The sequence below is a fragment of the Tachyglossus aculeatus genome, chromosome 6, assembly GCF_015852505.1.
Source record: "Tachyglossus aculeatus isolate mTacAcu1 chromosome 6, mTacAcu1.pri, whole genome shotgun sequence".
NCBI lineage: Eukaryota > Metazoa > Chordata > Mammalia > Monotremata > Tachyglossidae > Tachyglossus > Tachyglossus aculeatus.
In genome coordinates, this window is record NC_052071.1 from 28,071,774 (window position 1) to 28,094,519 (window position 22,746).

Genomic DNA, 22,746 nt, shown 5'->3' on the forward strand with positions numbered 1-22,746 from the left:
GGAAGTACAAGTTGGCAACCTATAGAGACAGTCCCTACCCAACAGTGGGCTCACAGTCTAGAAGGGGGAGACAGAGAGCAAAACCAAACATACAAACAAAATTAAATAAATAGAATAGATATGTACAAGTAAAATAAATAGAGTAATAAAAAACTGACGATTGATTGATTGATGGGGATGAAGACTGTGAGCCCCCCGTGGGACAACCTGTTTACCTTGCAACTTCCCCAGTGCTTAGAGCAGTGCTTTGCGCATAGTAAGGGCTTTATAAATCATCATCATCATCATCATCATCAATCATATTTATTGAGTGCTTACTATGTGCAGAGCACTGTACTAAGCCCTTGGGAAGTCCAAGTTGGCAACATATAGAGACAGTCCCTACCCAACAGTGGGCTCACAGTCTAAAAGGGGGAGACAGAGAACAAAATCAAACATACTAACAAAATAAAATAAATAGAATAGATATGTACAAGTAAAATAAATAAAATAGAGTAATAAATAAGTACAAACATATATACATATATACAGGTGCTGTGGGGAAGGGAAGGAGGTAAGATGGGGGGGATGGAGAGGGGGACGAGGGGGAGAGGAAGGAAGGGGCTCAGTATGGGAAGGCCTCCTGGAGGAGGTGAGCTCTCAGTAGGGCCTTGAAGGGAGGAAGAGAGCTAGCTTGGCAGATGGGCAGAGGAAGGGCATTCCAAGCCTGGGGGATGACGTGGGCCCGGGGTCGATGGCGGGACAGGCGAGAACGAGGTACGGTGAGGTACGGTAAATGCCATCATCATCATCATTTGGAGTCAGAGGTCATGGGTTCAAGCCCCGGCTCCGCCAATTGTCAGCTGTGTGACTTTGGGGAAGTCACTTAACTTCTCTGTGCGTCAGTTACCTCATCTGTAAAATGGGTATTGAGACTGTGAGCCCCCCGTGGGACAATCTGTTCACCTTGCAACCTCCCCAGCACTTAGAGCAGTGCTTTGCACATAGTAAGCGCTTAATAAATGCCATTGTTATTATTACTAAGTGATAGCATTCGTGCTTGGACTGGACCAATCTACTCCAGTTAAGCTATATTGATATTTCTATTTTTAGAGATACTTAGGTGAGGAGAGGAAGAGGAGAGGAGATGGAATATATGGGTCTTTTTTGGTGACCCACGGGACAAGGCCAATCAATCAATCGTATTTATTGAGCGCTTATTGTGTGCAGAGCACTGTACTAAGCGCCAGAGAAGCATTGTGGCTCAGTGGAAAGAGCCCGGGCTTTGGAGTCAGAGGTCATGGGTTCAAATCCCAGCTCTGCCACTTGTCAGCTGTGTGACTTCGGGCAAGTCACCTAACTTCTCTGGGCCTCAGCTACCTCATCTGGAAAGTGGGGATTAAGACTGTGAGCCCCACGTGGGACAACTTGATCACCTTGTATCTTCCCCCAGCGCTTAGAACAGTGCTCTGCACATAGTAAGCGCTTAACAAATGCCATTATTATTATTATTGGGAAGTACAAGTTGACAACAACAGAGGCCTTTTCAGATGCTCCCAGGGGCATTCCTTGGGTCCTTGTAACCTCCCCAGCGCTTAGAACATTGCTTTGCACATAGTAAGTGCTTAATAAATGCCATTATTATTATTATTATCAATAAATACGATTGATCCCCGGAGTGGGCGGGGCCGTCGTCTCCCTCACACTGGCCCCCCGCCCCGGAGTGGGCGGGCTTTGCGGGGCAGGGCCTCCGCCTCGTCCACCGCCCCCCGGCTCCGCGGAGTGGGCGGCTCTTTCAGGCCGGCGGCGGCGGCCCGTCCGCCAGTCCGTCCGTGCTCCCTCCTCCGGTCGCCGCGGGCGGAGGTCGCCATGGTGCCGTGGCTGTTAGACCAGTGCTTTGCACGTAGTAAGCGCTTAATAAATGCCATTATTATGATTATTATTACTAAGTGATAGCATTCGTGCTTGGCCTGGACCAATCTACTCCAGTTAAGCTATAATAATATTTCTATTTTTAGAGATACTAAGGTGAGGAGAGAAGATAGGAGATGGAATATATGGGTCTTTTTTTTGTGACCTACGGGACAAGGCCAATCAATCAATCAATCGCATTTATTGAGCGCTTACTGTGTGCAGAGCACTGTACTAAGCGCTTGGGAAGTACAAGTTGGCAACAAGTCATCATCATCATCATCAGTCGTATTTATCGAGCGCTTACTGTGTGCAGAGCACTGTACTAAGCGCTTGGGAAGTACAAGTTGGCAACATAAAGAGACAGTCCCTACCCAATAGTGGGCTCACAGTCTAAAAGGGGGAGACAGAGAACAAAACCAAACATACTAACAAAATAAAATAAATAAAATTGATATGTACAAGTAAAATAAATAAATAAATAAATAGAGTAATAAATATCATCATCATCAATCGTATTTATTGAGCACTTACTGTGTGCAGAGCACTGTACTAAGCGCTTGGGAAGTACAAGTTGGCAACATATAGAGACAGTCCCTACCCAATAGTGGGCTCACAGTCTAAAAGGGGGAGACAGAGAACAAACCCAAACATACTAACAAAATAAAATAAATAAAATTGATATGTACAAGTAAAATAAATAAATAAATAAATAGAGTAATAAATATCATCATCATCAATCGTATTTATTGAGCACTTACTGTGTGCAGAGCACTGTACTAAGCGCTTGGGAAGTACAAGTTGGCAACATATAGAGACAGTCCCTACCCAATAGTGGGCTCACAGTCTAAAAGGGGGAGACAGAGAACAAACCCAAACATACTAACAAAATAAAATAAATAAAATTGATATGTACAAGTAAAATAGAGTAATAAATATGTACAAACATATATACAGGTGCTGTGGGGAAGGGAAGGAGGTAAGATGTGGGATGGAGAGGGGGACGAGGGGGAGAGTCCCTTTTCAGATGCTCCCAGGGGCATTCCTTCATCATCATCAATCGTATTTATGGAGCGCTTACTATGTGCAGAGCACTGTACTAAGCGCTTGGGAAGTACAAATTGGCAACACATAGAGACAGTCCCTACCCAACAGTGTGCTCACAGTCTAAAAGGGGGAGACAGAGAACAAAACCAAACATACTAACAAAAGAAAATGAATAGATATGTACAAGTAAAATAAATAGAGTAATAAATATGTACAAACATATATACAGGTGATTCCTTGGGTCCTTGATGATTCCTTCATTCCTTGGGTCCTTGTAACCTCCCCAGCGCTTAGGACAGTGCTTTGCACCTAGTAAGCGCTTTATAAATGCCATCATCATCATCACCATCATTAATAAATACGATTGATTGATCCCCGGAGTGGGCGGGGCGGTCGTCTCCCTCACACTGCCCCCCCCCCCCCCCGGAGTGGGCGGACTTTGCGGGGCAGGGCCTCGGCCTCGTCCACCGCCCCCCGGCTCCGCGGAGTGGGCGGTGCTTTCAGGCCGGCGGCGGCGGCCCGTCCGCCAGTCCGTCCGTGCTCCCTCCTCCGGTCCCCGCGGGCGGAGGTCGCCATGGTGCCGTGGCTGTTAGACCAGTGCTTTGCACGTAGTAAGCGCTTAATAAATGCCATTATTATGATTATTATTACGAAGTGATAGCATTCGTGCTTGGCCTGGACCAATCTACTCCAGTTAAGCTAGAATAATATTTCTAGTTTTAGAGATACTAAGGTGAGGAGAGAGGATAGGAGATGGAATATATGGGTCTTTTTCTTTGTGACACACGGGACAAGGCCAATCAATCAATCAACCGTATTTATTGAGCGCTTACTGTGTGCACTGTACTAAGCGCTTGGGAAGTACAAGTTGGCAACAACAGAGTCATCATCATCAATCGTATTTATTGAGCGCTTACTGTGTGCAGAGCACTGTACTAAGCGCTTGGGAAGTACAAGTTGGTAACATATAGAGACAGTCCCTACCCAACAGTGGGCTCACAGTCTAAAAGGGGGAGACAGAGAACAAAACCAAACATACTAACAAAATAAAATAAATAAAATTGATATGTACAAGTAAAATAAGTAGAGTAATAAATATGTACAAACATGTATACAGGTGCTGTGGGGAAGGGAGGAGGTAAGATGGGGGATGGAGAGGGGGACGAGGGGGAGAGTCCCTTTTCAGATGCTCCCAGGGGCATTCCTTGGGTCCTTGTAACCTCCCCAGCGCTGAGAACAGTGCTTTGCACCTAGTAAGCGCTTTATAAATGCCATCATCATCATCATCACCATCAATAAATACGATTGATGATGATGATCGTTGATGATGATGCTCCCAGGGGCATTCCTTGGGTCCTTGTAACCTCCCCAGAGCTTAGAACAGTGCTTTGCACACAGTAAGCGCTTTATAAATGCCATCACCATCATCATCACCATCATTAATAAATACGATTGATTGATCCCCGGAGTGGGCGGGGCGGTCGTCTCCCTCACACTGCCCCCCCCCCCCCGGAGTGGGCGGACTTTGCGGGGCAGGGCCTCCGCCTCGTCCACCGGCCCGCGGAGTGGGCGGCGCTTTCAGGCCGGCGGCGGCCCGTCCGTCCACCCGTCCGTCGGTCCGTGCTCCCGCCTCCGGTCCCCGCGGGCGGAGGTCGCCATGGTGCCGTGGCTGTGGGCGTCGCTGGCGGCGGCGGCGCTGTGTCCGGGCTCCCGGGGCGCCGCGGCGGTGTGGACGGCCTACGTGAACGTGTCCTGGCGCTCCCCGGCCCCCGGCGGCAACCGCACCGTGTGGGAGCTGGGCGAGGACGGCGTGTTCGGCCAGGACTCGCCGCTGGAGCGCGCGGAGGGCGTCCTGGTGCCCCCCGACGGGCCCGGGCCGCCCGACGCCTGCCACCCGCGAGCCAACTTCACGGTGGCCCCGGCGGCCTCCTGGCTGGCCTTCATCCAGCGCGGCGGGGGCTGCACCTTCGCGCACAAGATCCAGCTGGCCGCCCGGCAAGGGGCCAACGGGGTCGTCATCTATAACTCCCCCGGGACCCGCAACGAGGTCATCCCCATGGCTCACCAGGGTGAGTACTGCACACTCCTCCTCCTCCTCCTCCCCGAGGCGGGGAGAGCCATCAATCAATCATCATCATCATCCTCAATCGTATTTATTGAGCGCCTACTATGTGCAGAGCACTGTACTAAGCGCTTGGGAAGTACAAATTGGCAACATATAGAGACGGTCCGCTGACTGTGTGCAGAACACTGTACTACTACTAATGGCATTTATTAAGCGCTTACTATGTGCAAAGCACTGTTCTAAGCGCTGGGAAGATTACAAGGTGATCAGGTTGTCCCACGTGGGGCTCACAGTCTTCATCCCCATTTTACAGCTGAGGGAACTGAGGCCCAGAAGTAACTTGCCCAAAGTCACACAGCTGACAACTGGCGGAGCCGGGATTTGAACCCGTGACCTCTGACTCCAAAGCCCGGGCTCTTTGCACTGCTCCACGCTGCTTCCTAAGCGCTTGGGAAGTACAAGTTTTTATAATGGCATTTATTAAGCGCTTACTATGTGCAAAGCGCTGTTCTAAGCGCTGGGAAGATTACAAGGTGATCAGGTTGCCCCACCTGGGGCTCGGGGCTCACAGTCTTCCTCCCCATTTTACAGCTGAGGGAACTGAGGCCCAGAAGTAACTTTCCCAAAGTCACACAGCTGACAACTGGCGGAGCCGGGATTTGAACCCGTGACCTCTGACTCCAAAGCCCGGGCTCTTTCCACTGCGCCACGCTGCTTCCTAAGCGCAAGTTTTTATAATGGCATTTATTAAGCGCTTACTATGTGCAAAGCACTCTTCTATGTGCTGGGAAGGTTCCAAGGTGATCAGGTTGCCCCACCTGGGGCGCTCAGTCTTCATCCCCACTTTACAGCCGAGGGAACTGAGGCCCAGAGAAGTTAAGCGACTTGTCCAAAGTCACACAGCTGGCAACTGGCGGAGCCGGGATTTGAACCCGTGACCTCTGACTCCAAAGCCCGGGCTCTTTGCACTGCTCCACGCGGCTTCCTGAGCGCTTGGGAAGTACAAGTTTTTATAATGGCATTTATTAAGGGCTTACTATGTGCAAAGCGCTGTTCTAAGCGCTGGGAAGATTACAAGGTGATCAGGTTGCCCCACCTGGGGCTCGGGGCCCACAGTCTTCCTCCCCATTTTACAGCTGAGGGAACTGAGGCCCAGAAGTAACTTGCCCAAAGTCACACAGCTGACAACTGGCGGAGCCGGGATTTGAACCCGTGACCTCTGACTCCAAAGCCCGGGCTCTTTCCACTGCGCCATGCTGCTTCCTAAGCGCAAGTTTTTATAATGGCATTTATTAAGCGCTTACTATGTGCAAAGCACTCTTCTAAGCGCTGGGAAGGCTACAAGGTGATCAGGTTGCCCCACCTGGGGCTCACAGTCTTCCTCCCCATTTTACAGCCGAGGGAACTGAGGCCCAGAGAAGTTAAGCGACTTGTCCAAAGTCACACAGCTGACAACTGGCAGAGCTGGGATTTGAACCCGTGACCTCTGACTCCAAAGCCCGGGCTCTTTCCACTGCTCCACGCTGCTTCCTAAGCGCTTGGAAAGTACAAGTTTTTATAATGGCATTTATTAAGGGCTTACTATGTGCAAAACGCTGTTCTAAGCGCTGGGAAGATTACAAGGTGATCAGGTTGCCCCACCTGGGGCTCACAGTCTTCCTCCCCATTTTACAGCCGAGGGAACTGAGGCCCAGAGAAGTTAAGCGACTTGCCCAAAGTCACACAGCTGACAACTGGCGGAGCCGGGATTTGAACCCGTGACCTCCGACTCTAAAGCCCGGGCTCTTTCCACTGCACCACGCTGCTTCCTAAGCGCTTGGGAAGTACAAGTTGGCAACATACCACTTCCCAAGCATATTATTCCAGCGTTTTGGCTGCATATGCATTGGAAATGGAGCAGTGAAAAGGATGGGTTTTTTTTTCTCTCATTCCACTCCTTTAGTCTCCCAGATTTCCCTGCCTCAATCAATCAATCGTATTTATCGAGCGCTTACTGTGTGCAGAGCTCTGTACTAAGCGCTTGGGAAGTACCAGTTGGCAATATATAGAGCCCTCCCTGCAGCTCTGGTTTATTGCAAAGAGCTCTGGGTTTCATTGATTCCAGCGTTTTTGCTGCATGTGCATTGGAAATGGAGCAGTGAAAATGGATGGGTTTTATTTTTTCTCTCATTCCACTCCTTTAGTCCCCCAGATTTCCCTGCCTCAACAACCCCTCCCTGCAGCTCTGGTTTATTGCAAAGAGCTCTGGGTTTCATTCATTCCAGCGTTTTTGTTGCATATGCATTGGAAATGGAGCAGTGAAAAAGGATGGGTTTTTTTTTTCTCTCGTTCCACTCCTTTAGTCTCCCAGATTTCCCTGCCTCAACAACCCCTCCCTGCAGCTCTGGTTTATTGCAAAGAGCTCTGGGTTTCATTCATTACAGCGTTTTTGCTGCATAGGCATTGGAAATTATTGCTATTATTGTTATTAAAGTCACACAGCAGATAAGGGCAAGTTACTCCTTCCTCTCCCCCTTCTCCTCCTCCCCATCCCCCCACCTTACCTCCTTCCCCTCCCCTTAGCGTCTGTATAGACTGTCTCTGTATGTTGCCAATTTGTACTTCCCAAGCGCTTAGTACAGTATTCTGCACACAGTAAGTGCTCAATAAATACGATTGATGATGATGATATATGTTTGCACAGATTTATTGCTCTATTTACTTTACTTGTACGTATTCTATTTATTTTATTTTGTTAATTTGTTTTGTTTTGTTGTTTGTCTCCCCCTTCTAGACTGTGAGCCCGCTGTTGGGGTAGGGACCGTCTCTATATGTTGCCAACTTGTACTTCCCAAGCGCTTAGTACAGTGCTGTGCACACAGTAAGCGCTCAATAAATACAATTGAATGAATGAATGAATGAAATGGAGCAGTGAAAAAGGATGGGTTTTTTTTTCTCTCATTCCACTCCTTTAGTCTCCCAGATTTCCCTGCCTCAACAACCCCTCCCTGCAGCTCTGGTTTATTGCAAAGAGTTCTGGGTTTCATTCATTCGTAGGTTGACAGTCCCTACCCAACAGTGGGCTCACAGTCTAGATGGGGGAGACAGAGAACAAAACCACACATACTAACAAAATAAAATAAATAGAATAGATATGTACAAGTAAAATAAATACATAAATAAATAGAGTAATAAATATGTACAAACATATACACATATACTGGTGCTGTGGGGAAGGGAAGGAGGTAAGATGGGGGGACGAGGGGGAGAGGAAGGAAGGGGCTCAGTCAGGGAAGGCCTGTGAACCAATGAACTCTTGACTCCAAAGCCCGGGCTCTTTCAATCAATCAATCAGTCGTATTGAGCGCTTACTGTGTGCAGAGCACTGTACTAAACGCTTGGGAAGTACAAGTTGGCAACATATAAAGTCCCTACCCAACAGTGGGCTCGCACCGTCTCCAACCATCAGGCTATCGCGCCTTCCCAAGCGCTTAGTACAGTGTCCCGCACACAGTAAGCGCTCAATGAATGATTGAATGCTTACCCTCTGCAGAGCCCTGCAATGAGCGCTTTGGCGAGCACCCCTGCCGCGGGGCTGGGCTCCCCTCCAGTCATCCCCCCTCCCAAGCCCCACGGCACTTAATGATGGTATTTGTGAAGCGCTTACTATGTGCCGAGCACTGTTCATTCATTCATTCATTGTCGTATTTATTGAGCGCTTACTGTGTGCAGAGCACTGGGAAGTACAAGTTGGCAACGTATAGAGACGGTCCCTACCCAACAGTGGGCTCACAGTCTAGAAGGGGGAGACAGAGAACAAAACAAAACATATTAACAAAATAAAATAAATATGTACAAGTAAAATAAATAAATAGAGTAATAAAAATGTACAAGCGTTCTAAGCGTTGAGGGAGATACATGGTCATCAGGTTATCCCACATGGGGCTCATAGTCATAATCCCCATTTTACAGATGAGGGAACTGAGGCCCAGAGAATAATAATAATGATGGCATGTGTTAAGTGCTTACCATGTGCCAAGCACTGTTCTAAACACTGGGGGGATACAAGGTGATCAGGTTGTCCCACATGGGGCTCACAGTCATAATCCCCATTTTCCAGATAAGGGAACTGAGGCCCAGAGAAATGAAGTGACTTGCCCAAGGTCACACAGTAGACAAGTGGCGGAGCCCGGGTTAGAACTCACGACCTCCAACCCCCAAGCTCGTGCTCTTGCCACAAAGCCACACTCTTAACAATAATAATAATAATAATAGCATTTGCTAAGCTCTAGAGAAGAAGCGTGGCTCAGTGGAAGCAGCCCGGGCTTGGGAGTCTGAGGTCGTGAGTTCTAATCCCAGCTCTGCCACTTGTCTGCTGTGTGACTTTGGGTAAGTCATTTGACTTCTCTGTGCTTCAGTTACCTCACCTGTAAAACGGGGATTAAGACTGAGCCCCCCCATGGGACAAACCTGATTACCTTGTATCCCCGCTAGCACTTAGGGGGAGAGTGGTTGGCACATAGTAAGCACTTAACAAATGTCATCACTATTATTATTACTAGGCGCCAAGTACTGTTCTAAGCGCTGGGATAGAGACGCGGTAAATCATGTTGTCCCATGTGGGACTCCCAGTCTTCATTCCCATTTTACAGATGAGGGAACTGAAGCACAGAAAAGTGAAGTGACTTGCCCAGGGTCACACCGCAGGCAAGTGGCGGAGCCGGGATTAGAACCCATGTCCTCTGACTACCAAGCCCGAGCTCTTCCCACTAAGCCACGCTGGTATATGTCTGTCGTTTGTGATTTATTCATATATGTATATTAATGTCCGTCTCCCCTCTCTAGTCCGTGAGCTCATTGTTGGGCAGGAATGTGTCTGCTGTTATATTGTACTTTCCCAAGTGCGTAGTACAGTGCTTTGCACACGTAAGCCCTCAATAAATACAATTTATTGACTTGATGAATGAATCCCCTTTATCCCTCTCTCTTCTTTACCTTCTTTTTCCCTGCCGCCAACCATTCACCCCCGCTCCTTCTCCCTCCTGAAATTCTGGCTTGGGAATTGGGAGGAAATTCCTAGCTAATTACCTGTCATAACCGCGTTTCTCTACCCCAGGGAAAATGGGAATTTACAAACGAGTTCTTGTTGCTTCTCTTCAGAGGGGGCTTTCTTGTTGTTGTTGTCTTGGAGGGTCGAGGAGAAGCGAGCCAGAGATCTCACCCCACTTCCCAAGCATATTATTCCAGCGTTTTGGCTGCATATGCATTGGAAATGGAGCAGTGAAAAAGGATGGGTTTTTTTTTTCCTTTCATTCCACTCCTTTAGTCTCCTAGATTTCCCTGCCTCAACAACCCCTCCCTGCGGCTCTGGTTTATTGCAAAGAGCTCTGGGTTTCATTCATTCATTCAATCGTATTTATTGAGCGCTGACTGTGTGCAGAGCACTGTACTAAGCGCTTGGGAAGTCCAAGTCGGCAACATAGATGGTCCCTACCCAACATTGGGCTCACAGTCCATCTGGAGGGAGGAATGTTTTAAAGTGGGAAAAAAAACACCACCAAAACCCAAGTCACTGAAGTAACATTTAACAGTAAATGTTAATTTTTTTAATCTCTTGCCTTCATTCCTGTAGCTGGGTTTTGAACGAAGCAGTCCTTGATTCAATATGCTTTTCCTAGATTTTGAAGTTTACTTTATCAGTGGCGTTTTCTTGAATACTGGCCTAACAAAACTGTTACCTTGGCATTCTTCTAAACCCATCTCTCATTCAAACCACATAGTCAATCTGTTACCAAGCCCTATCGGTTCTGCCTTCCCAAAGTTTTTAAAATCCCCCCTTTGCTCTCCATTATAACCACTACTATGCTGATCCAAGCACTAATCCTTCCCCGCCTTGACTACTGCATCAGCCTCCTTGCTGGCCTCCCTGCCTCCTGTCTCTCCCCATCCCAATCCATACTTCACTCTGCTGCCCAGATCATTTTTGTACGTAAACTTTCAGTCCATGTTTTCCCAGTCTTCAAAAACTTCCAGTAGTTGCCCATCCATCTCATCAAACAAAAGCTCCTTGCCATCAGTTTTAAGGCACTCACTCAGCTCTCCCCCTCCTACCTTACCTCTCTGATCTTCTGCTATAGCCCAGCCCACATACTTCACTCCTCTATCACCGGCTTGCTCGATGTACCGCCATCTCATCTGTCTCACTGCTGCTCCTTTCCCACCTCTTCCCTCTGGATGGGAACACCCTCCCCCTTCATAGTCCTCTCTAGACTGTAAGCTTGTTTGCAGGGAATGTGTCTGTTATGTGGTCATAGTGTACTCTCCCAAACGCTTAGTACAGCACTCAATAACGATCGACTGACTGATATCGCCAGACCACCACTCTCCCCATCTTCGAAGCCTTATTTAGGTCCAAGAGGCCTTCCCTGATTAAGCCTTCTTTTCCCCAGCTCCCTCTCTCCCTTTGATATTGCCCAAACACTTGGATCTGTACCCTTCAAGCACTGATATTCACCCCACCCTCAACCCCACAGGACTTAACATGCACATCTGTAATTCTCTTATATTAATGTCTCTCTCTCCTTATGGACTGTAAACTCCTCGGGGGCAAGGAACGTGTCTACCAACTGTGTTGTACTGTACTCTCCCAATTGCTTAGTACAGTGTTCTGCATACAGTTAGTACTCAGTAAATACAATTGAAGGATTGTTCTTGAATTATATTTAATGAGATAATATAACTATAATTATATTTCATATGAGGTATTATTTTAACTCTTATGAGATTCAAAGACCAAGGCACAAATGATTAAAGCACTCAATCACCTTGTCCCCTCCTACCTCATCTTGCTACTCTCCTACTACAACCCAGCCCGCACGCTTTGCTCCTCTAATACCAACCTTCTCACTGTACCTCTGTCTCATTTGTCTCGCCACCAACCTTTTGCCCATATCTTCATATCTGACAAGCAATTATTCTCCCCTCCTTTAAAGCCTTATTAGAGGCACATCTGCTCCAAGAGGCCTTCCCTCCTTTCCTCTTCTCCCAGTCCCAATGCATCACCTTGACTTGCTCCTTCATCCTTCTCGCAGCTCCACAGCACTTAAGTACATATCTGTACTTTTATTTGTATTAATGTCCGTCTCCCTCTCTAGACTGAAAGCTCGTTGTGGGCAGGGAATGTGCCTGTTATATTGTACTCTCCTAAGCACCTAGTACTGAGCTCTGCATACAGTAAGTGGTCAATAAATTAGATTGACCCACTGACCGACTGACTGATTAAGAAGAGGTCATTCAGCAATCTCAGATTTACTGAAATACCTAAAGGCCTCAGGCCAAATATTAAAGAGATAGTTATCTGAACTGTGGATTGCTCTGGGATATTATTGGGAGATAATTAACAACTAATCAGGGAAGGAGTTCAAAGCCTGGAGACCAGGTATTGGGGTAGAGAGGTTATACAATTAGAAATAACACTCTTTTTCTCAAGCCATAGGAGAAAGGGAACCAATTGTCTATAGTTGTGTCATCCTGGGAAAAAGGAACCTGAGGCCAGGTGGTGTGAGATATGAGGAAAAGCAGTGAGGGTTCCATGGATGGAATAGGTGTTACAGATTTACTTTGGAAAGGCGTACTCCGTGGGTGAAATAGGTTGTTAATCAAACATTCCTGATGTAATCCCAAACTGTTCTCCAGTGTAAAGAAGGAGACTTTCTCTAGACTCAGTTGGGCTGTGACATCTTAATGTTCTTCTTGCAACTGTCATGTGTTCAGGAACCTGTCTACCAACTCAGTTATGTGATAGTCTTTTAAGTGCTTGAAAAAGTGATCTGTACACGGTAAATGCTCAAATAATTACGACTGTAATTGATTCAGTTAAGCACTATAAACATGCACTCAAGCTTTAAATTCTACTGTAAATGTAAATGGACTGCAAATGTCACTTTAGGATTTACATGAACTCTAGAGGTAAAGGAAAAATAGTTATAGTTGCTAGTTTGGATGTTGTTTTTTAAATATTGTCCTGGATACCTTGGGGGAATAAAGCCCAAAGAATTTACTTAGAAACACCACAGTCAGTAATGTTTTCAGTTTTTGTAACGATTATCCTGGAAAGTCATAAACACAGACTTTGTTATATTTTCATTCATTCAATCGTATTTATTGTGCGCTTACTGTGTGCAGAGCACTGTACTAAGCGCTTGGGAAGTACAAGTTGACAACATATAGAGATGGTCCCTACCCAACAATGAGCTCACAGTCTTCCATTCTGCTTCTCTTCCACCTTCCTAGTATGTGTCTGGCTATTTTTTTACTGGTTATAAATGAATGAGGGTGATCAGTTTTTATTGATTACTCGGACCCAGCTCATTGGCTACTTTGCTTGGCCTTTTCCATTCTACTCCTCTGATTATGCTCTGCCTCACACTATGGCTCTGGGAAATTAAGCCTAGATTGACTAACTACAAATCTGCCTCCTTTGAGGTTTCTTTTCTATTCTCATTTCACAAGGAACACTCCAAAGCCGGAATTTGTTTCTTCTCCCTGACTCATCAGTTGTACCTTAGCTTTGTGTTAGGGAGTGCCATGGTTGCAGTTACTCCTTTTTCTTTTGACTTTTTATGATTACGGTCACAAAACTAAAGTGTCACTGTGGTTACTTTTGAACTTCCTTGTTGTAGAACTGGACAGTAGTGGCACACGAAAGATTGCTGCGGTTGTTGGACACTTTCAGAGGTGGGAGTGCCATGGTTGCAGTTACTCCTTTTTCTTTTGACTTTTTATGATTACAATCACAAAACTAAAGTGTCACTGTGGTTACTTTTGAGCTTCCTCGTTGTAGAAGTGGACAATAGTGGCACACAAAAGATTGCTGCGGTTTTGGACACTTTCAGATGTGGTGTAATGACTAGCTGTAGCACTAGAATTGGCTTAATAATAATAATGGCATTTGTTAAGTACTTACTATGTGCAAAGCACTGTTATAAACGCTGGGGGGATACAAGGTGATCAGGTTGTCCCACGTGGGGCTCACAGTCTTCATCCCCATTTTACAGATGAGGTAACTGAGGCACAAAGAAGTAAAGTGACTTGCCCAAAGTCACACAGCTGATAATTGGCAGTGCCAGGATTTGAACCCATGACCTTTGACTCCCAAGCCTGGGCTCTGTCCACTGAGCTATGCTACTTCTCTGCATCGGAGAAATACTTTAACCCCATTTCCCTTCCCCTTCCCTTCTCCACTCTCTTTTCTTCTCAAGGCACAGGGCTCCTCTTCTTTCCCCTTCCACTGCGGCCCGGAAATTGAGGGTTATCAAATCTCCTAACTCTCTACATGGTCACTTCCTTAGTTCTAAGTCGGTTTTTTTTCTTTGAAGATCAGAGGTGTCAACAACAGTCACTAAGCCAGTAGAGAGTAGAAGGCAGTTTGGCCTAGTGGAAAGAGTGTGAGAATGGGAGCCAGGTGACTAGAGCTCTTTTCCTGGCTTTGCCAGTGGTCTTTGTGACTTCGGACAGCCACTCAGCCTCAGTTTCCTCAGCCATCAAGTGAGGATAAAATAGATGATGAGCCCTGTTTTGGGACAGGGACTGTGCCTTACTGATAATCTAGAGAAGCAGCGTGGCTCAGTGGAAAGAGCATGGGCTTTGGAGTCAGAGGCATGGGTTTGAATCCTGGCTCTTCCAGTTGTCAGCTGTGTGACTTTGAGCAAGTCACTTAACTTCTCTGTGCCTCAGTTCCCTCATCTGTACAATGGGGATGAAGACTGTGAGCCCCCCTGTGGGACGACTTGATCACCTTGTAACCTCCCCAGCACTTAGAGCAGTGCTTTGCACATAGTAAGCACTTAATAAATGCCATTAATTATTATTATTATTACTATTGTGTGTACCCTAGCGTTTCCCATGCAGTAAATGCTGCATAAATGCCACTGTGATTGTTGTTACTATTCATTTATTTACTTATTTTGCTTGTACATATTTATTCTATTTTATTTTGTTAATATGTTTTGTTGTCTGTCTCCCTCTTCGAGACTGTGAGCCTGCTGTTGGGTAGGGAGCGTCTCTATATGTTGCCAACTTGTACCTCCCAAGTGCTTAGTACAGTGCTCTATAAATACGATTGAATGAATGAATGAATACAGAGAACTAGTTATGGTATACCCTATTGATGTGGGGGCTGGAAAGAAGTCCTTTGACCCTTGGGGATCTAGCTTGAAGCTTGAAAGTCAACTTCATGGGAGTGTGAGTACCAAAGGAGCTCTGAAAACTTAGGATGTTTGTTTGAATATGAGGGATTATCCTTGTTCCTTAAAACACACAGGTGTTCCTAGACACAAGCATCACTTACCGTACTTCCACTGTCTGCTTCTGTGGCGTTTGATGGAGCAAGAGGAGGGCCACCCTCACTAGCCCTGTCCCATCTCTTCCCTTTTACCTCCATTACATGACCTTGGCCTTTCCCAGTCAAGAAAGAATTTGTTGATGATGAACTTGTTCCAATCGTCTAGGTAGTGGAGTTGGGGCAGAGGATCAGGGTGGAAGGGGGACAGGAGGGGACAGATAGCTAGTGTGATAGCATTTCTGCTTTCCCATCTGAAAGGAGAACATGCTGGAGGGAACCTTAGATAAAAGTAAGGGGGTGACAAATTTCTCTTCTGTTTCTATCTCATATCCTTAAATCAAAAAGGGTATCATATTAGCATAGTTCCTAGGCTTTTTTTGAAAGACAACTTGAAGGCAAATTTATCTGGACATTTTTTCCTTTAATCTTTTCTAGGTTATTCCTTATGAATAAGCAAAAGACCTTTATGTAGTCAAGGACTATCTACAACATCAAAGCTGTGCCATTTTCTGTATCTAAAGAGAAGGAACACAGCCTAGTCGAAAAAGCATAGTCTTGGGAGTCAGAGCACCTGGGTAATTCATTTATTCAATCGTATTTATTGAGCGCTTACTGTGTGCAGAGCACTGTACTAAGCGCTTGGGAAGTACAAGTCGGCAACATATAGAGATGGTCCCTACCCAACAACAGGCTCACAGTCTAGAAGGGGGAGACAGACAACAAAACAAAACATGTAGATAGGTGTCAAAATCGTCAGAACAAATAGAATTATAGCTGTATGCATATCATTAACAAAATAAATGGAATAGTAAATATGTACAAGTAAAATAGAGTAATAAATCTGTACAAATATATACGTGATGTGGGGAGGGGAAGGATATAGGGCGGGGCGGATGGGGAGGAGGAGAGGAAAAGGGGGGCTCAGTCTGGGAAGGCCTCCTGGGGGAGGTGAGCTCTTAGTAGGGCTTTAAAGGGAGGAAGAGAGCTAGTTTGGCGGATGTGTGGAGGGAGGGCATTCCATGCCAGGGGAAGACTTGGGCCGGGGGTCGACGGCAGGACAGGTGAGAACGAGGCCCAGTGAGGAGGTTAGCGGTGGAGGGTGTGGGCTGGGCTGTAGAAGGAGAGAAGGAAGGTGAGGTAGGAGAGGGCAAGGTGATGGAGAGTCTTGAAGCTGAGAGTGAGGAGTTTTTACTTGATTCGAAGGTTGATAGGCAACCACTGGAGATTTTTGAGGAGGGGAGTGACATGCCCAGAGCGTTTCTGTACAAAGATAATCTGGGAATCAGAGTGAAGTATAGACTGAAGCAGGGAGAGACAGGAGGATGGGAGATCAGAGAGGAGGCTGATTCAGTAATCCAGTTGGGATAGGATGAGAGATTGAACCAGCAAGGTAGCGGTTTGGATGGAGAGGAAAGGGTGGGTATTAGCAATGTTGTGGAGGTGACACCGGCAGGTTTTGGTGACAGCTTGGATGTGTGGGGTGAACGGTAATAATCCTGGGTTCTGCAGCTTGCCTGGTGAATGACCTTATCCAAGTCTCTTAACTTCTCTGTGCCTCAGTTTCCTCATCTGCAAAATGGGGATTCATTTCCGGTTTTGTACCCACTTAAAACTGTGGGACAGGGATTGTGTCCAATCTGCATATACTCTACCCCAGTGCTTAGTACAGTGCTTGGCACCATAGTTAGCACTCAACAAATATTATTATTATTATCATCTGATTATTTCCAGTAGTTGAATAGTCGACTGAAGTTGTAGTCTAAATAAAAAGAAGGCACAGGATTGGTCTAAATTTGCATCCATTTTCAAATATTAAACTTCTGAAAAAAACATAAAATAAACGTTGTATAAAACTAAGGAGTGGTCAAACTTGTAGGATAATTTTAATTTAGTATATTCATTGACAGAGATCATTGTATTCCGAACATCTCCAAACACCACGGCCTAATGAGTTGTTTCTTCGGACATAGCAGTGAGTTGTGTCCAGACAGGCTCATGCTGTTGGATGAACATTCCTTAATTTCCTAAAAACTTTGTAGTCATAGCATGGAATGAAAGCACTCCTTATGGAAAAACTGAGTATTCTGAATGGATTTGTGTATAGTACATACTGTATTGACTTCTTTAAAAATGAAAGTTTATGTAAAACATGACTTGCAATTAAGCAGAAGCCCATTCTTCATTCAGGTTGCTAGGTTGGCTGCTCAGACATGATTTGATTTGCTTTAACACTTGAATATTTTGTTTATGTACCAATCAATACTTTGCATTGTCCCTTGTTTAGTTCAGTCTTTCTGAAGGGAGTATTAGGAAGAGGTGGAATATCTCCCTTTAAAGATGTCACTTGACATTTTCAATAGTCTTGTATTTCTTATAGCTGCTCTACAAGTTTGAGTTTTTCAAAAATCCTCATAGAACAATGAGGCATTCAGATTTTCAGCATTTTGGTTTTACTGGGATGTGAACCCAAGAGAAAAGCCTAAAATAGGTTCAGTTACTGGTTGGGAGCTAGAGAGATAGAGTCTCTAATGAAGATCCTGAAGTATTTCTATGGCCTTAAGAATTCTACCACTGATTGTTCTCAAACATCCTCTCTCCATTTCTTCTCCCTTAATACTCCATGTTAATCCATACATTTATGTTTCCCCATAATTACTTTTCCCATTTGGAGTAGTGTCTGCTTGGAGCCACCCAACTGCATTAGCTTCCTTGCCAACCTCACTGCCACCAGTCTCTCTCCTCTCCAGTCCATACTTCACTCTGCTGCCTGGATCTGTTTTCTAAAATATCATTTTGCACACCTCTCCCCACTCAAAAGCCTCATTCCACTTCAAATCAAGTACAAACTCTTGACCATTGGTTTCAAAACACTCTATCAGTTCTCTCTCCCTTATTTATTCTCATTCCTCTCATACTACACCCTAGCTCACAATCTACACTTCTCTAAAGTAAGCCTTCTTGTCCTTGTTCTTATCTCTCTCACTACCCACCCCTTGATCACATATTCCATCCTTCCTGGAACTCCAACCCACTTTACATCTGGCAGACACTGTTTTCCCCACCATCAAAGCCCTGTTGAAATAAAGTCATTTCTGGAGAGCCTTCACTGAGAAATTCTCATATCGCCACCCACTTCTCTCTCACCCCCTGCAAATTCCCAAGTACTTGGGCACTTGTATATATGTCTTAAAATTAATTTACTTCCCCCTCGTAATTTATTTTAGTGTATTTCTCCCCTACTTGATTATAAGCCCTTTGAGAACAGGGATCATGTCTACCAACTCAGTTCTTTCACGCACTTAATGCTCTGCATAGAGTAAACGCTCAATAAGTAATATATACTCATGTAGTATTCTCATGTTACTGTGTTTCTACAGTGGTGGTAAGTTTAATGGGGTCTTTTCTGGAAATGATTGTTGATGGTAGTTCACGTACCTCCTTCACAGAACATTAGTTGGTTCCTTAGTTGGCAGTTCTATTTGGTCACTTATTTATCTGGAATTAATTCAAGAAAAGTGATTCAGGAATTAGATTCAGTAGTGATTTCCCACTCCTTGAATGCCTGAAGATATTTGTGAATATGTGTGTGTGTGTGTGTGTGTGTGTGTGTGTGTGTGTGTGTGTATAGTTACTGATTACACATATTTATGCATATATTTCATTTCTGTCCTTTAATTATGTTAAATACTTATAATGTGCCAAGCACTGATCTAACAGCTGGGTTAGAAACAAGATTGTCCAGTTGGAGACCATCCCTGACTCATAAGGGGCTCACAGACTATGTACAAGGAAGTGGGATTTAATCCTCATTTTACAGATGAGGAAATTGAGGTACAGAGAAGTGACTTGCCCAAGGTCATACAGCAGACAGGTGACAGAGCTGAGATTAGAACCCAGGTCCTCTGACTCTTTCCATTAGGCCCTGCTGCTTCTCTGTCCTTTGTATTCCAAGATTCTACTATTGATGGTGAAATTTTTATCAGTGTATGTAAGCATAGCTGACAATCCTTTCCATATTGTGTGCATATAAAGATTATCATTTACTGCACTGTTATGTTTGATACTCATAGAGCCTGACTATATTATCATTTCACTCTCTTGTTCTCTCCATCTTCCTGAAGCTTCTGCTCCTAGGCACAACCCTCACATAATTTAGTAAGCTACTTATAGATTTGTGGTGATTGAAACAAATTATTGTGTGGCAGTCAAGATACATGAGGCAGAAAACTCTGTGCTTATAAGAATCCTTTGATTTATATCTAGATTCTCCAAGGAACACAATAGCACCAGTATGATTGACACTGCTTAGCAATCTCAAAAAGGATTTAGTCAAAAAAGCCATTTCTAACTGCAGCATTTAATGGTATAAAATGTTTGTCTTTAGACACGTTGTAGGCGTGTAGAACACTGACTGATTCAGTATCACGAATTGTAACCCAGTTAATGAGGAAATGTCCCATGGCCCACAAGAATAGTTTTGTGGTAAACTCCTGGTATTTCCACCGTGACCTTGGGATAGCTTCATTTGTAAAATAAGCATTATGGGTTGTCACCTGACAGTTTTTAATCAATCAGTAGGATTTATTGGTCACTTACCGTGTTTGGAGTGCAGTACTAAACCCTTGGTTCTGTTAACTTGGGTGACAGACACAAAGTAAATTACAGATAAGGGGAAGAAAATAACAGAAAGGGGAATATATGGATGAGAGAGTGCTTAAATTGTAGACTTTATTAATGGAAATCAATATATGGTGTGAGTGGTTATGAGTGCTTAAGGATGGAGGTGATGCAAAAGTGCTGAGGTAGAAGTTGGAAGGATATAATCTGGGATGAAGAAAATTGAATTTTGGAGTTATTGGGATTTCAGAAGAGAGAGAGAGAGCTCTAGATTGGTTTGAAAGGGAAGGGGGGAGTTTCAGACAGAGGGAAGGGTGCGAGCAAAGGGTTGTAGGGAGGAGAGATGAAAACAAGGTGCAGTGTAGTCAGCTTGCAAGGAATGAAGTATGAGCTGGGGGAAGAGGGTCAGAGACGACTGAGTACGTGAAAGCCAGTCATCAGGAGCTTCCATGGACAAGAGTGGGTGATCACTGAAGGCTCTAAGAGGCTTAGAACCATTATAGGAAATGTGGTTTAGCTAAATTCCTATTTTTCATTGTCCATGACTATATGTTGGGCTTATCCAAAGTAGGTGGTGAATGTCAAGCAGTGTGCTTTGCCTCTGTTTCTTCCTTGTTGATGCTTCTCTCTGTTTCTGCCAAAAGTGTTTTGGTTAGAGCACCTGGGAGCAATGAACAAATAGGTGTCACTACATACAGGGCCCTGGGAGTAGCTTGGAGGTTGAGTCAGGGGTCCTCCTGGGGAAACACTTTAAGAATCGAGGAGCAGCATGGCCTAGTGGAAAGTGCACAGGCCTGGGTTCTAATCGTAGCTCCAGCATTTGTGTGCTGTGTGATCTTGGGCAAATCATCTAACCTCTCTGTGCCTGTTACCTCAGTCTATAAAATGGAGATTAAGATTATGAGCCACATGTGGGACATGGACTGTGTTCAACCTGATTATCTTGTACTTACCTCAGCGCTTAGCACAGTGCCTGGCCCATAGTAAGCACTTAACAAATAGCATTTTTTAAAGAAAGGGTTGGTCTACCTTTTAATAGAGCTAGATGATGCGATAGGGACTGGAAGTGGGCATGCTCAGAGATGATGGAGTCCAAACAATGTCCTTGGCAGATTTTGAAGGGTGGGTGGGATTGGTGGAATTTCAGGACTAATTCTATTATAGTCATTGCAGTCATTATTTATAACTCTGCCGCACTGCCTTTTAAGATATTTGCCCGTTGCAGAAAACTTGGCAAACCTGGCAGGATTTGTTTTGCTTTTCTTCTGGAGCTAATCTGTGAAATTCAAAGTGCACCCAGTTCTACTGTGAAATAGTTTCCATGAATATGATGGAAGAATTCAGGATTGTTTCTTCCCACCATAAACCCCAGTTCTGATTTGACATGATCCACAGGTTAGTGCAAGTAGATTCAGTAAAGTTTGTGAGCGTGGCATCAAAGACCTGAGGCTACTACACTTCTCAGCTGCTACTTCAACCTATAAAATGCTGTGTAATTTTTTTGCGTTTTGCAGCTGTACAGTATTTAATATAGTAAAATACCAGTGAGGGACAAGGATATAAAATATTCTGCTAGTGATGGGCACAATAAAAATATGGACCTTTGTGTCACTTAATCTTATTTATTGAGCCCTTACTGTGCACAGAGCACTGTACTAAGCACTTGGGAGAGTACAGTGCAACAGAGTTGGTAGACTCATACCCTGCCCATAAAGAGCTTACAGTCTAGAGGGGTAGAAAAAAGTGTTATCAAAAAAAAGTCATGACCTAATCATCTTGTATCCACTCTAGTCCTATAATAATGGTATTCATTGAGCACTTACTATGCTCTAAGGGCTAGAATGGATTATTAATAATAATGGTATTTGTTAAGTGCTTACTATGTGCCAAGCACTAGTTTTCTCATCTCTAAAGTGGGGATTCAGTACCTGTTCTTCCTGCTATTTAGACTGAGCCCCAGGGACTATGTCCTACCTGATTAACTTATGTGGATCTACTCCAGTTCAACTGTGCTTAACACATAGTAAGTGCTTAACAAATACAATAATAATAGTGATGTGAAAGGCAACATAATCCTCAAAGTTTAGCTACTTTAAACTTGTAATTGAGTTTCATCAACTAGGGAGAATCACCCTAAGCCAGCATTTTGTTTCATTCATGTTTCGTAGTATGCTTTCACACTTCCCCTACAACAGCTCCAAGTTAACTGAACTTTGTGGCAATTAGTTCGCAGTCGGTGTTTTATTGCATAAGTGCTGAACCTGAAACTCTAGGAAAAGATTATTTGGGGACATTGCATGAGTACTGAAATTGATGGTGGGAGAATGAATAATAATAATAATAATAATGATAGCATTTATTAAGCACTTACTATGTGCAAAGCACTGTTTTAAGTGCTGGGGAGGTTACAGGGTGATCAGGTTGTCCCACAGGGGGCTCACTGTCTTAATCCCCAATTTACAGATGAGGTAACTGAGGCACAGAGAATTTAAGTGACTTGCCCAAAGTCACACAGCTAATTGGCAGAGCCGGTATTGAAGCTACAGTAGATGGGATTACTAATTAAAATAATTTTAAAAATCTTTTCCCATTTTACAAAGCACCTTTTCTTTTTAGAACACTTGGGCAGGTAGAGGGATTGTATTATTGCAGAACATCATGTTTTGCAAGCAGCATGGCCTAGTTGAAAGAACATGGGAGTCCGAGGAACTGACCTCTAATCGTGGATCTGCTACTTGTCTGACATGTGACCTTGGGCAAGTCACTTCTCTGTGTCTGCTTCCTCATCTGTAAAATACCTGTCCTC

General features: G+C 44.8%; 1 protein-coding gene across 2 annotated transcripts in view; it reads left to right on the plus strand.

Annotated features, from left to right (window-relative positions):
* RNF128 (ring finger protein 128) overlaps window positions 1-22,746 on the plus strand; it is a 72,923-nt gene that overhangs the window by 23,349 nt on the left and 26,828 nt on the right. Inside the window, exon 1 of one of the 2 annotated variants that reach the window (XM_038748303.1) lies at window positions 4,580-5,006. The exons of the other annotated variant lie outside the window; for it this stretch is intronic. Coding sequence (XP_038604231.1) covers window positions 4,595-5,006 — 412 coding nt within the window. The 5' untranslated portion in view covers window positions 4,580-4,594. Of the gene's footprint in view, window positions 1-4,579; window positions 5,007-22,746 lie in introns of those variants that run through there. 2 annotated transcript variants of the gene reach the window in all.